The 13,555-nt window shown below is 43.0% G+C and overlaps 1 protein-coding gene across 1 annotated transcript in view; it reads right to left on the reverse strand.

The window, feature by feature from the left end:
• Positions 1-390: 390 nt before the first annotated feature.
• The window catches only part of abca12 (ATP-binding cassette, sub-family A (ABC1), member 12), a 65,278-nt gene continuing 52,113 nt past the window's right edge, over positions 391-13,555 (reverse strand). Inside the window, exons 76-94 of the mRNA XM_076262811.1 lie at positions 13,277-13,366; positions 12,613-12,712; positions 12,288-12,415; positions 11,472-11,559; positions 10,887-10,995; positions 10,207-10,261; positions 8,697-8,874; positions 8,250-8,365; positions 7,002-7,161; positions 6,544-6,797; positions 6,103-6,307; positions 5,778-5,887; positions 5,488-5,638; positions 3,333-3,467; positions 3,138-3,241; positions 2,047-2,139; positions 1,763-1,868; positions 1,437-1,574; positions 391-1,265 (exon numbers count right to left, since the gene is read on the reverse strand). Coding sequence (XP_076118926.1) covers positions 1,164-1,265; positions 1,437-1,574; positions 1,763-1,868; positions 2,047-2,139; positions 3,138-3,241; positions 3,333-3,467; positions 5,488-5,638; positions 5,778-5,887; positions 6,103-6,307; positions 6,544-6,797; positions 7,002-7,161; positions 8,250-8,365; positions 8,697-8,874; positions 10,207-10,261; positions 10,887-10,995; positions 11,472-11,559; positions 12,288-12,415; positions 12,613-12,712; positions 13,277-13,366 — 2,422 coding nt within the window. The 3' untranslated portion in view covers positions 391-1,163. The remainder of the gene's footprint in view (positions 1,266-1,436; positions 1,575-1,762; positions 1,869-2,046; positions 2,140-3,137; positions 3,242-3,332; positions 3,468-5,487; positions 5,639-5,777; positions 5,888-6,102; positions 6,308-6,543; positions 6,798-7,001; positions 7,162-8,249; positions 8,366-8,696; positions 8,875-10,206; positions 10,262-10,886; positions 10,996-11,471; positions 11,560-12,287; positions 12,416-12,612; positions 12,713-13,276; positions 13,367-13,555) is intronic.

A 13,555-nucleotide genomic window follows, 5' to 3' on the forward strand; every position in this document is an offset into this window, starting at 1 on the left:
CATCATGGCTGTGCAATGTGTAAATAAATAAGGAAATAAATAGAAAAAGAAGAGAAGAAGAAGAAATGTCTAAAGTGCATGAGGTGTTATCAACATGTCATTGTTACAAAAACTGTACATTTTAAACTATTGTATTGTTCATACTCTGTAAGTTGCTTTGGACAAAAGTGTCTGCTAATTAACCATAACCATAACTCACTACACTTTATTATTACAGTTGTGAAAGTTTCCAAAAAGTTCTTCAGCTTACCACTCATAATGCTATGCACATTGCACAGCCAATAATGAGGAGAATGGTTTAATGACATTAGGTTTTATCTAGTGCAACAGAATAGTCTAACACAGTGTGTTTGAGTAAAAGGTCTTCCAAAGAATAAGGCACCCAGGGACTGCACTTTAAAAAGGTTTTAATGTAGAAAAAGCTCAGAACATTTAGCCCCAAACCATAATAAAAAAGCCAATGAAATATTCAACACATCATAAGGGCGGTGTGCTGTGAGAGATCGTATTAATAGAGGACAGAGTGAAAATACACAGACATGTGGGTATCATTTGTATCTGTGAGCCCAAAAGGTCTTAGTGATTTATGTGTAAAGGCTACCTGTGAGAAGAGTTTAACTTATATAGCTAGAAGTTCAGGGTGAAAGGCTCTGGGTTCAGAGATGCTGACACAATCTGAATTGTTAGACTTTAAAAAATATGTGAATATACATTCTATTCTGGCTTGTCTTCATAAAAACAACATGTATTAAGTAAACAAAGGCTGCATGGGTTTGCAGTAACATTGCATAGTTGTGAATAGAATAAATATAAAGAAAGACCATAAAATGACTTCATTTTCCCAGACAATAAAACTTGTTGCAAACATAAAAACTGTACTAAATGTTTTCTGATACAAATGTGATTACATTCTACTGCATAGGCTATTATTGCCATGGTAGCAATATTCCAACCAGAGTAAAGTGCAATTTATAATAAGGCCTTCATGTGTAGAATAAATGACAGCATGTGATCAAAGCTTGATAATCAACAATTAAATTTATCAAAAGAAAACAATGGATTTACCCTCATGTATTGTATTCATTGTATAAAAGTATATATATATATTCTTGATATTCCAAACAATGTATAGCTTTGGCTATTTAGTTAGAGAACCGTATCCTTCATATGTCCACAGTGTCAAAGGAGTCAAGGCTGTCAGAGTCAGAGCCCTCGCTATGCACCGCCTCCATCCCGACCTTCCCCGTGGCAAAGTTGATGAAGACCTGGAGGCAAAATTCATAGTGGTCAAAAATTGTTCCACCACTTTTCTGTTTTTCCATCTCTCACTCTCTCTCTACACACACACACACACACACACACACACACACACACACACACACACACACACCGCCCATCCCAAGATTTGTCCACCTCTCACTGCGTTCAGTGCTCACCTCATCCAAAGTGGTCTGGCTAACAGAAAAGTGCTTGATCTGCAGTGCAGTCTTATTAGACTCTAACTGGTCAAAGATGTCAGCTATTCCACCAGGGGCGATGGGAACATGATATTCCACCATTGTAGAGTGATGGTCCTGTGGATAGTGAAAAACAGCCGCATGCTATGAGTCATGGTGATACTTGATTCTCACACCTACATCAAATTCAACTTCATTTAAAACCACCAACAATAACAATGGAATGGCCTTCAATTAAAAAAAAACCTGTCATATTTAAACATTTCACTGTGTGACTAGTATGTCTTTTTAACCAATTTCTTCACCTTCAGGTATGTGCTCGGGAAATGTTCCTGCATGTAGTTGGTGATGGTGTCTACATTGCAGGAGGCCATCTCCAGGTACATCTTCACTGTGAATCCACTGCCAAACCTATCAGTGGAACACAAAAGATTTTTTAATGCTATGGTCTGAGTGACCATAAAAGAGGTTAGAGCCATCATAAGAGAGAAGAAGATATCTGCAGGGGAACCAAAAGCCAAGGGGAACCAAAAGCCAATGACCAATAAGGTGAGGGAATACAGACAAGGTGACTGAAAGGGGCTCTGACCTGTTCTTGATGTGCTGCAGGGAGCCCAGACATCTGAACTGTCCCTGCACCATAATGGCCAGACGAGTGCAAAGGGCTTCACACTCCTCCATGCTGTGAGACACAAAGATAGCATTAGCCTAGGCCCTAGGGTAGGTCTAAACTCAGAGGCGGACAGAGTACACAGCTTCATTACTTGAGTAAAAGTACAGATACCCTTTGCTAAATTTTACTCAAGTACAAGTAAAAGTACAACAGTCAGGTGTCTACTTAAGTAAAAGTACTGAAGTACTTGTTTTTAAAAGTAATGAGTATCAAGAGTACACTAGTAGCCTACATTTTCTAAATATTGCATTACTGCCACAGTGGTTACATTTATGTACAGAAACGTCCTACATGGAGTAATGAAAAATGTTAATGTTAATACCTTGGAGAATGTAAAAGGAATTGAAAGTAAAATCAAGTCATTTTCATCTTTTTACCATGTTGCCAGGGATGAGCAGTATTTCTAATACATGTATATAAAATACGTATTTCAAATACAAAATACTATTTTGTAATTGAAACACTTGAAGCGAAAACTATCATTAACTTGTTCAGAAAATTGAAATAGTCTGGCGAGGTGGGGCCACAGGTTGGCACATTCCCGGGATGGACCTGCTGCGTCTTCATCCATTGTTTCGTCCATGGATTCGTCTCTTATCTAAATCTGACCATGGAGTTGACTTTGGCGGAAAGCTGAAGGTGATTGCTGATAGGCTGTCCCAATCAGTGTCGCCTGCACAATCCAATCACGTTTGAGAGGGAAACAACAAATTGAGGGTTTCCGAGATTTTTCTTTTTTTTTATAGAAGTAACAGGTACTCACGGTTATGGATAGAAATGTAGTGGAGTAAAGAGTACAATATTTGTCTCTCAAATGTACTTGAGTAAAGTCACGAGTACACCCCAAAAATCATACTCGAGTAAAGTACAGATCCCTCAAAAATGTACTCAAGTACTGTACTCAAGTAAATGTACTCCGTTACTGTCCGGCTCTGTCTAAACTAATGTAGAGCGTATCATATGTAATGCGATTGTAAGAATACAGCAGTGTTGGTAAGATGGTCTACCTATGCGAGGTCAGCACCACTGCACATTTTTCCTTCACTTGTTCTGAGATGATGTTCCAGAGGTGACGTTTGGAGCGGGGGTCCATACCCGAGCTAGGTTCATCCTAAGTGTACAAAAAGGGGAGAGATACCCATGATGATTTTATACAACACTAAACATTCATGAGAACGTAGAGAGCACTCTAGGGTCCATACCAGAAGCAGAATCTGGGGGCTTCCAACCAATGCCAGAGCAGTCGAGAGCTTTCGGCGAGTACCACAGCTGTAGTTCTCAGAGGTTGTGTTCCTATGGTAACCAAGCTCTAGTTTCCTCAGCAGATAGTTCACCACCTACGAACAGTTATAAGACACATTAATTTGGAAATGTAAAACTCAGATGTCATTAACTTAACAAAAAGTTAACTAAAAAATAAATTAGTCTTAGTTTCATATTCCCACGCTAGTGCTTCTGCAACCTCTCAATCATGTAGAAGTTGTCAAAACAAACACAATCAGTCTTATTTACAACAATGGGCACAAAGAGAACAAAGGAGGGTGGCTTCTATTTTAAGATGCAAATGTCTGATGAGTGATGTCACATAAGGCATCGTGCTAACTTGTTTGGGTCTGGACAGAGTGATGTCACATCAGACATCATGCTAACATGTTTGGATCTGGGCAGAGCAGACATCTGAAAGCCCCTGGACATGCTTCTTTAGATGTGAAACGAGTTTAGATGCTCCAGTGCTGCACTTATCTGTAAGTACAAATCAACACCTGACAGCAAACAAATGCTGATTAAGTTCTCTATTGTGAATGTGCCAACCAGAAAAAACAATGACGTTTTGGCTTTGAGTGGTGGAATCCATGTAATGCCTTCAGTCTTGTAGTCAGACAGGTTTGTCAGACATGTTGTGTGGGTGGCGGTAGGACAAACTGTCTCCAGTATGATTCTAGTGTCCTAAAAGTCAGTGCGTGTGTCAGAGCATGACTGGAATGTGACATTCAGAACACTCAGAGCTATGAGGGGAAAAAACAATATAAATCAGTTTCTCAAGCTACTGCAAATATTTTCATTTGCTGATGTCCTTCTTTCCAGATGGCACACAATAGTCTGAGGCTTTTACCTCAAATTGGCTTATATTAAAAGCATTTCTAAATCCTAATGAATATTGGATTGTTTACATCTTACAAAGTCTTTTCTCCGGATTACTGTACGTGAAAGCCCTCCCGATGTATCCAAATTGAAATTCAAAACGATTCCATAAACCATCAGTTTGAATTGTTTGTCTTATGGAGATTTAACCTCCACTGGCAGCAGGAAGTCCCAGAGAAAGACATACCATAATCCCGAGAGAATTACAGATTAATTAGCTTAGCCATTAATGTGGAGGAGAGGCAGCAGTTACCAGTCAGATGTACCACTCTGACCATTCCAAGCCCCCAAGCACAAAGACCTATCCAGAAGCCAGGTCCCTGATGATTCTCCCTCCCTACTCCCTACACTGCATGATGAAAGAAGAAGCAGCTAAACCTTGGGAGACACACTTGCTCGTGCAAATTAAAGCAAGGGAAATCTTGGCACTAAAAGCTCTAAAAAAAAAAAAAAAAACAGCCGCTTTTTAAGATGTCTTCAAGCTAAACAAGTAAATGTTAGAGGATAATGAGTGATGCCTACAGAGACTGCAAATAAATACAGAACTCAGTATTTGTGCTTCTAATCATTAGACTTCTGAGATCTTATTTTTCCAATGCTGGCAAGCCTGTTTGTTGGAATAGTAAACAATTCAATGTCTCATATTTTTTTCATGAACATAAGTAGTGGGTCATGGTGGAAGCACAGTGTATATTCAGTAGTGGGTCATGGTGGAAGCACAGTCTATATTCAGTAGTGGATCATGGTGGAAGCACAGTCTATATTCAGTACTCTTTTGATCCCGTGAGGGAAATGTGGTCTCTGCATTTATCCCAATCCGTGAATTAGTGAAACACACTCAGCACACAGTGAACACACAGTGAGGTGAAGCACACACTAATCCCGGCGCAGTGAGCTACCTGCAACAACAGCGGCGCTCGGGGAGCAGTGTTAGGGTTAGGGTTAGGTGCCTTGCTCAAGGGCACTTCAGCCTTGCCTACTGGTCGGGGTTCGAACCGGCAACCCCCCGGTTACATGTCCGAAGCGCTAACCAGTAGGCCATGGCTGCCCCCAATATGGATCATGGTGGAAGCACAGTGTATATTCAGTAGTGGATCATGGTGGAAGCACAGTGTATTTTCAGTAGTGGGTCATGGTGGAAACACAGTTTATATTCAGTGGTGGGTCATGGTGGAAACACAGTGTACTGTATATTCAGTGTGAGCTTGTCCTTACTCTGTGCATTTCCCTCTTAGATATTCCACGAATTCTGGCATAGAAGTACAAGTGCTCCTCTCCGGTCAGCAGGTCATCCAGAGCGTCCACCTGAGGGCAGTAGCCGATGTTTATGCCCTCCTTCCTGCAGTCCATGATGTCAACCATACGCCTGCAGAGACACATGAGTGAGTGTGAGGACTTCACCCAGCAGATACATTTACAGTGCATATGGAGGTTAAAAGGTACACACAGTAGCAAGTGAGTTCACCATAATGTGGCAGAAAGTATTGTCTAGATTCTGAATTTACCCTTCCTGGTCTCGGATTTGGGCAGTTCCATTAGTAGGGCTGACGTCTCCTGTCAGCATTTTGAAGGTGGTTGTCTTGCCTGCTCCGTTGACACCAAGAAGTCCAAAGCACTGAAAAGTAGACCCAGATATATGTTTTAAATAATTACTGCTGACATAGCTGACCCTAATCTATAGTATTTGACATTAACTTGAATTTTCCCCTAAAATAGAACATTTCATAAACTGATGATTACAAGTTACTTTTTTGTAACCAACAATGAAAGTATGATCAATTATTTTCAATATAAGCCAGTCACACATATAATTATTGTACTAATACACACTTCTCCAGCTGGTATGCCCACAGACAGCCTCTTGACAGCCTGTACTTTCTTGCTGAGGTGCTGATAGATCTTAGAGAGCTGGCTCAGCTGAAGCACATCAGTGTCAGCCTCTCCACTGTCAACACGACGGTGCTCTGCGACCACGTCCTCGTCCTCATCCCAGGTGCCCTTCTGTGGTACGACCTTTCCACGGCAGAAGAAGCTCCTGTGGGGAGAGAAGGTTAATTACTGAATCAACTGGACACAGCATCACAGCGAATGGTTTAGTAGCAACTCAAAATTAAATCACAAAAGCATTTCAGTCAGGTTAACTGACATGTTTTTTTAATTTTGAGATATTAGTCTATGCTGTGTGTATTCCCACTAATACCCTATTATCTGTGCTACAACATGTATTTGTGCTGTTGTTGAATCTTCTCAAATCTAGTGATTCCGGCTAACCTGATTTTGCGCATGAGCCATTTGTTCATCAGCAGCCGTAGTGTGAAGGCCAGGAGCCCTTGGAGGACAAGGGAGAGGAACATCCAGCCAAGCATGTCTGCGCTGTATGGGTCCTTGTAAGCATCCACACCATAGGCCTTCAGGATCTGAACCTGCAAGTCTACCCGGGCCAGTTCCATCAGCCCATTGCCAAAGCTGAACTGGGGGAAGATGAGGAACACGTGGTTCAAGGTGTGGTACATCGCCTGGATGCTCTGTGTGGAGGAGAATCAGACACAGAAAACAAAGGGAGGGGTGAAAAAAAGACCACCGTCTTTGAAGCGGCATCATTATTTTATGTGCCAGTGTTTGATCTATTTATGTGAGTTGCATCAGCTTTGTTACATGACTAGTTCAAATAATTCATCTTTGGGACGTGGTTAAATTCAAGGATCATCTCATATTTGATGTAGCCTCACCTCATCGCTCTCATTGAGTTGCCCCAGGAAGTACAGTATAGAAGTGGAGATGATGGTGTTGACACTGACGAAGAGGTTAATGCACACATAGCTGATGAAGGCCATTTCTGCATCCTTAAAGATTGCGGTCAGCAGATACATCCAGGGGAAGGTGGCAAACCTGTGCAGGACATAGCAGCATTTTATATAGTCAGTTTAAACTTAACACTAAAACAACAAACCCCACCACCACAACTGGGCCAAGCAAAGCTCATAACATTTACATTTTACACACATGGTGAGAATTTCAAGTAAGTCAACGAGGCAGTGGCATTTTAGTTAGTGAGGGGAACTTCCTGGAACTGGAAACAATCTAGAATGAGGGGGGAAAACTCCAAGAGCCAAGCACAGGGGCTGAAAGATAAATGACTTCATCTATTTCCTCACGGTGAGGCATTTGCTCTCCCACTCCTTTTCCTCCACCAAATGATCTGCTTTTTTATTCATTACTCTTGGTGATTGGGGTGGAGGGGTCAAGGGGGAGGATGTGCTCCAGCCAGAGTGGGGGTGGTGGGGGTTCGCCTGAGGAAGTGCCAAGACAGAGGCAAGTGAGCAAGAGCCATTAAGCATGCTCAGGTGAGAACCTACAGCTGTCCATTTGACGCCACGTTATTTGTGGCCTGGGAATCTAACAGCTGTTCTGATAAATGGACACAGAGTGCTGAGCTCCTCTGAGTGTAGCAGTCCTTCCTCACGGCCATGTGTAAATCTAGTCTGTGACGCTGTGAGGCTTCATGGAGGACTTTTAGCACAGACGGCTAAGTAGTGAACCTATAAGCAGCCTTCACTGTGCTTAGGCAAAGAGCTGCTTCCAGTATTTGCAGGCAGCTAAATCTGATCCGACTAACAGTGGCTATATCCAGGGAGGTTTATTCACGATGGACACAAGGTCATTAGCATTCCCACTGAGAATGCTAACTTTCTGTTATTTTTTGCAGTATTAGCATCTCTGTTTTGCCTCGTGGGCCAAAGACAAGTAATATATGCCAGCCAGCTATGAATTCAAGCAGCCAGTCAGCATAAAACATTATCCATTAACGTCAGAGAAAACCGGCTCCTACACAACAATGAAGTTATTCCACAGACGAGTATGAAGACTGACAAGTCGGGCAGAGCTCTAAAAAGAAACAGGGCCTGTACACGGAATGGAAGCAAACAATGCGACAGCTGATGTGGTTGTCCCAGCACTGACAGAAGAGTGGCACTGACCCGAACAACACCAGCAGCAGAGTCACCGCCCCAAGGTTCTGTCGCTCGGTGAAGGCTGGCAGCTGGAAGGCAGCGATCATGGCCACTGAGAATGCCACTGGCACCAAGTACAGCGCCTGCAGAGAAAAGGGCAAAGCTCTCCATTACATTGATCACAATCCTCCACCTTCCAAGTGTCACATAATCTACTGGCAGTCATAAAGGGCTGATATTTCATATTTACTGCAAAAGTATAAGCACACATAATTAAACCATATATCACCAGCTCATGCCATCTGTATAAATCAGCCTTTAGTCACAGGTTGAAAAGCTCAATGGAGTTGCGTGACTTTGTTGATTAATGCTGTACTCAGCTATTCTACCGAATATAAGGAAGGGAACAGAAAAGGCAAAGAATGTGGAATATGAAAACATTCATCTTAGATTAATGTCTTGGGGTTTACGTACCATGTCGTAGAGGAAGTTAATGGTCCAGTAGAAAGGCTCACTGATTCCCGAGATGTGCTGCAGCTGCTTTGAGCCGCTGTGGTGCTCCTGGACCTCGTAGACCACAAAGCTGGCCGTCATGATGGAGAAGCCGGTCAGGACGCACAATGCCACCAGGGTGTTGACAAGACCCTTCACCCTGATATCCAAATACATGAAAAACAGATCAGGCACAAGCCATGAAGGAACAGCATTTTCCCTTCTTAGAGTATTCCTTAGATTAAACGTCAAGAGTCAAATTCCTTGTTTGTTTACGCAAACCTGGCCAATAAAGCTGATTCTGATCCTGAAAGCCAGAGGAAATAGATATCTGTTAATAGATACAGATGTGGATACCTGTTCTGGATAACTAAATGCATAATAAAGTGTTGTTGACCATCTTCAAATGTTTCTTTTTTATGGCAAGAAGGCAACTGCCCAGCTGTTTTTGCCCAAACTTTTTCGGCCAAGCTTTTCCTGGTGGTCATTTCTTCTTCCTGGTGGTCATTTCTTATCACCCAGTGTTGCTACATTGTGCCCACCTAACTTCTCACCTTGGGCCCCTATTCACTCCTCTTTCTCTTGTCACTATGGTGCCTCTTCTATCGGAGTAGGCATGTGTGAGCAAAAACCCCAGAAACTGTAAAGCCCTGTCTGTGGGACTGGCAGAGTGTGATCCTAACTGACTCCAGACCTGGATGTTCCCCTGATAAGCTGCAAGTTTGTGTCAGATCAACACTGATTCTGTTCACAGGTCAGCTATTATCAGGTCAGGGCGACCAGACTGTCCCTTTTTTATAAGCATAGACAACGTGCTATACACGCCCAGCATGATAAAACATGCAAGGCACATACAAACCTGAATGCTTTTTTTTTCGCAGTAGAATTTAAAATGCATAGCTCCCATGGTCACCTATTATTTAATTTCTCCTCCCTCCTCAAGCCATCTGTCTCTCTTTTCTTTCTTCTCCTGTATCCCCCATTTCTGTTCTTATTTATGCAGTGAGGCTTTTTCTACCATGATCACACTGTTGGCTCAGCTCCAAGCGCATCCAAACTGTTTGAGAAAACCAATGACGCTCATATCGGGAGCCTTTACATTAAGCACAGCTAACAGCCTACAGTGATTTAAAATGCACAGTATGGATGGTGTTGAATCAATGAACCTCAGAACCACCTTGAGAGTAAGCAGACATTATGTAGGGTCAGTGATCGATACCCCACGCAGAAGAAAATCCATTAAAAAAAAATCAGAGTAAATACACAAGTCGGATTGCATTATTTTAACAAGCCTATCAGCCCATCAAGACAATGCTTAGATGCCTCTTGAGGCATGAGTGGTTAATTCTACTGGTTCTCATTTGGTGTGAACGGTCTGAATACCGTAGTATTTACAGTTGTATTGTTCTGTGCAATACCTAACCATGTTACATAAAGATTGTATTCATTCATGAATATAATGTGAGACGTGAAGCAGTGAGAATGTTCTTACATGGCGTCCTCCTCCTCCACCTGGCCTGGGTAAGGATGGCTGGACACAGAGATTGCTGCACAGAAGCAAAACAGAAGGAATTGTTATGTCACCTCAGCCCCCGATACACCATGTCCACAAAAGACACGTCACTGCCACATAATCTGCTCCCCTCCTTTAGTTCCCGTAGATTTACGTTCGCTCTCGGCCTGAATGAGTTTACCGGCTACATTTGAATGATTGCATTCCACCCCCTATTCCTTTATTGACTGCTGGGATTGTATTAATCTTGCCGGTAGGCAGACAGTGAATCTCAGGCCCTGGCTGGGGCTGGCAGTGTTGAAATAAGGTGCTGCAGCACCAGTCCGGCTCCATTTTTCAATGCAGCTCTCAGCAGCGCTAATTAGCATTCCCTCTACCCAGAGCCGAGCTGTGATGGCTGGGAGGGAAAGGAAGAGACACACTGCCCCCTGTCAGTCGAGATCAGACCAAGCCACCGAGGCTCAGAGAGAGGGTTTACAGAGACGGCCTCGGTCTATTCTCGGCTCGGAGCCACGTTCGTTAGCGTCGCGGACTCGGGCAACGCAGACAGATCATTTAGATGCAGCCTGCTTCCCAGACGTGAACGGAGGTCCACACCTCCCCTGGTCACTGATGAGTTTATTAATGCAAACAAGGGAAGGACAGAGCCATAGACTCACAGTACTGCTGGTGGTCCTTGTCAGCTGGGAGTCTAGAGCGCAGGATGAAGTTGTTAAGGCTGTTTAGGTAGGCTGGCATGGTGTGGTGGCCCTCTGGGTTGTACCAGACCTGGTGACAGGAGGCAGGCAGGTTAATATGGAGAGACATGCAATACATGCACACAATCACACACATAACCATGCACATGCATGCATGTGCACACACACACACACACTTGCACACATGCATACACACACACATATGCACACACACACACACACACACACACACACACACATGCATGCACGCACACACACACACATCAGTCATAAAATATCATGAGACGGTATGCCTATCCCAATCTGGACAGAGGTTTTACAGGGGAATTGCATTATTGATTGCATGACTTTAATGGCAATATAAAAAATGAGGGAGCAGCCAGAGTCGTGCACAGAAAGAATCAAATTAAATGGGTGTTCCCAACAGACCCAGAGCTATAGAAATGGCTTAATGAGTCTGGATACGCAACATTTTTCAACTCAGAGCCATGGCTTTTACAGCTAAACTCATAAATCATAAAAAGTCAACATTGAACACACTGTTACCTTGGTTAGAGTCCGGTTCTTTGGTACATCATACAGGTCCATCTTTAGGTCAGGAGGCAGAGGCTTTCCAAAAGACCAACCCCCATACCTGCAGAAAAAAATCAAGTTATCTTGTACAGCATCCAAACCTGATGATATGACAGATTTTACAGTTCTTGAGGGCATACTAAGCTAATTTAAGCATATTTAAGTCAGACATCTTCTGTCATGCTTAAGGCAACTCTAATTAAGCAGTAAACAAAACAGCAGTGGGTGATAGACAGGTGCACTCACACAGACAGCCCTCGCCTATGCTTAAAATAAATGCATGAAATAAACTTGTCTCATAGATAGATAAATGTATAAATAGATAGATAGTTATATATTTCCAAAAAAAGAATTTTGGAAGAGCTACTGGAAAGGCTGCTACTCGTGTTAGATGCCAGAAGAAACATACACACCACAAATAATGTGCACATACACACATATACACACTAATTTTCACATGTTACAAGAGTACTTGGTGTTATGGTTAACAACTTATTGCTAATGTAAGTACATGGTTTATTAAAGCGAGTGTGTAGAGCGAGTATGTTCATAATGACCCAAAAAATGAAAAATCAAAATCACCGCACACTGATCACTATTAATGTCACAAAAAAGACTCAGTGTGTGGTGATTTTGATTTTTAATTTTTTGGATTATACTTACATGCATCACCTGCAGCTGTATCACTAAAGGCTTGTGCACAGGGACGCCTCTGGACTTGAATGTTCATAATGATGCGTTAGGACATACACATACAGTAATACGGCTGTGCCTGTATTTGATATGTACCTGTTTCTGATGAAGTCATTAGCAGTAGCCAGGAGATAGTTCTCCACATTTAATCCAGTGAGATTGTACACTATCTGGGACGAGGGGTTCCGGATGTGAGGAGGGTTATAGTTGTCATGCTGGCAGAACTGGTGAAAAACATCAAAATAGATCACTTGCTAATTCTACTTTAAGCCAAATTCTAAGGCTTACACCAACACCAACATTCACACATTTTAGCACTTGTGTAGAGGAGAGTGTTTTCCACCTAATGCCCCTTGAGAGGGGTGATCACACACACACACACATACACACACACACACAAGCCTCCGACTTGGGCACCCACCTGCTTAGAGTTGGCACACTTGCAGGCTTCAAATGGCTTGGAGCGGTTTCCACTGGAGGTCCAAGTGAACGGCCCATCCTTGGTGCCACTGGCACAGGACCTGCGGGGGGTGGGGGGGGTTGGGGGGGGGGGGGGGGGGTGGCAGTCAGTCAGTCACAGTCAGCCACACAGTAAGCACCTTTTGTTTCTGCATCTCGGGGAGCTGTGCACACCACAGTCACGCCCAGCAGCATCTGTATGCAGTGCGGCAGGAGCTCAGATGCTCAACGCCACGCGGTGATGATCCACGGGGCATCGCAGGGAGAGGCGAGATGGCTACTGTTTCTCTTTTTTTGTCGCGAGCTGACAATTTTATGGTGCCTCTAAGGTCTGGCTGATGAGTGCCAACACTGATTTGAGTGCCTGTAAGGGGAAATCTATCCAATAAACTGGATGTGTTTATGGAATACAAATGATCCTCTCCGCTACTGATGTCATTTTTACGTGCAGATGGCATGAGTAGAGATGTTCAAAATGGAGTGGTGCTCTTGGGAAACGTAGGCAGACAGATTGGAAGAAAGGATACAAGGATGGGGAAAGAGATGGGGAAATGGTCTATAACTGCTAGTTAAAGATCGAAATAGATTGCTGTGGTAAATTATATTGGACTGGTGTGGTTACTCACATGTCATCCGGGTTGTTTGCACACATATTGTCAATGCCAGGGAAGGTCATCATGGAGTCTACTAGATAGCTGGAGTTGGGGTTCTGGTTGCTGTTGATAAAACATGAATAAATCATGTGTTTGTCTTCCAACCATGACAAATGAGGAGGACAGATTTGCATTACTGTGTGTCAAATGAGGTGTGTGGAAATGGAAATGGCATGGAACATACAATCAGTTTGACATTTTAACATAACACGCAGTGCTTCAAGACAAGTGCTACATTTCTTCTTTCGCGAG

The sequence above is a fragment of the Alosa pseudoharengus genome, unplaced genomic scaffold (assembly GCF_046254945.1).
Source record: "Alosa pseudoharengus isolate Yale_2024_CS ecotype anadromous, Long Island Sound unplaced genomic scaffold, YU_APseudo_1.1 YU_APseudo_1.1_scf_3, whole genome shotgun sequence".
Classification (NCBI taxonomy): domain Eukaryota; kingdom Metazoa; phylum Chordata; class Actinopteri; order Clupeiformes; family Clupeidae; genus Alosa; species Alosa pseudoharengus.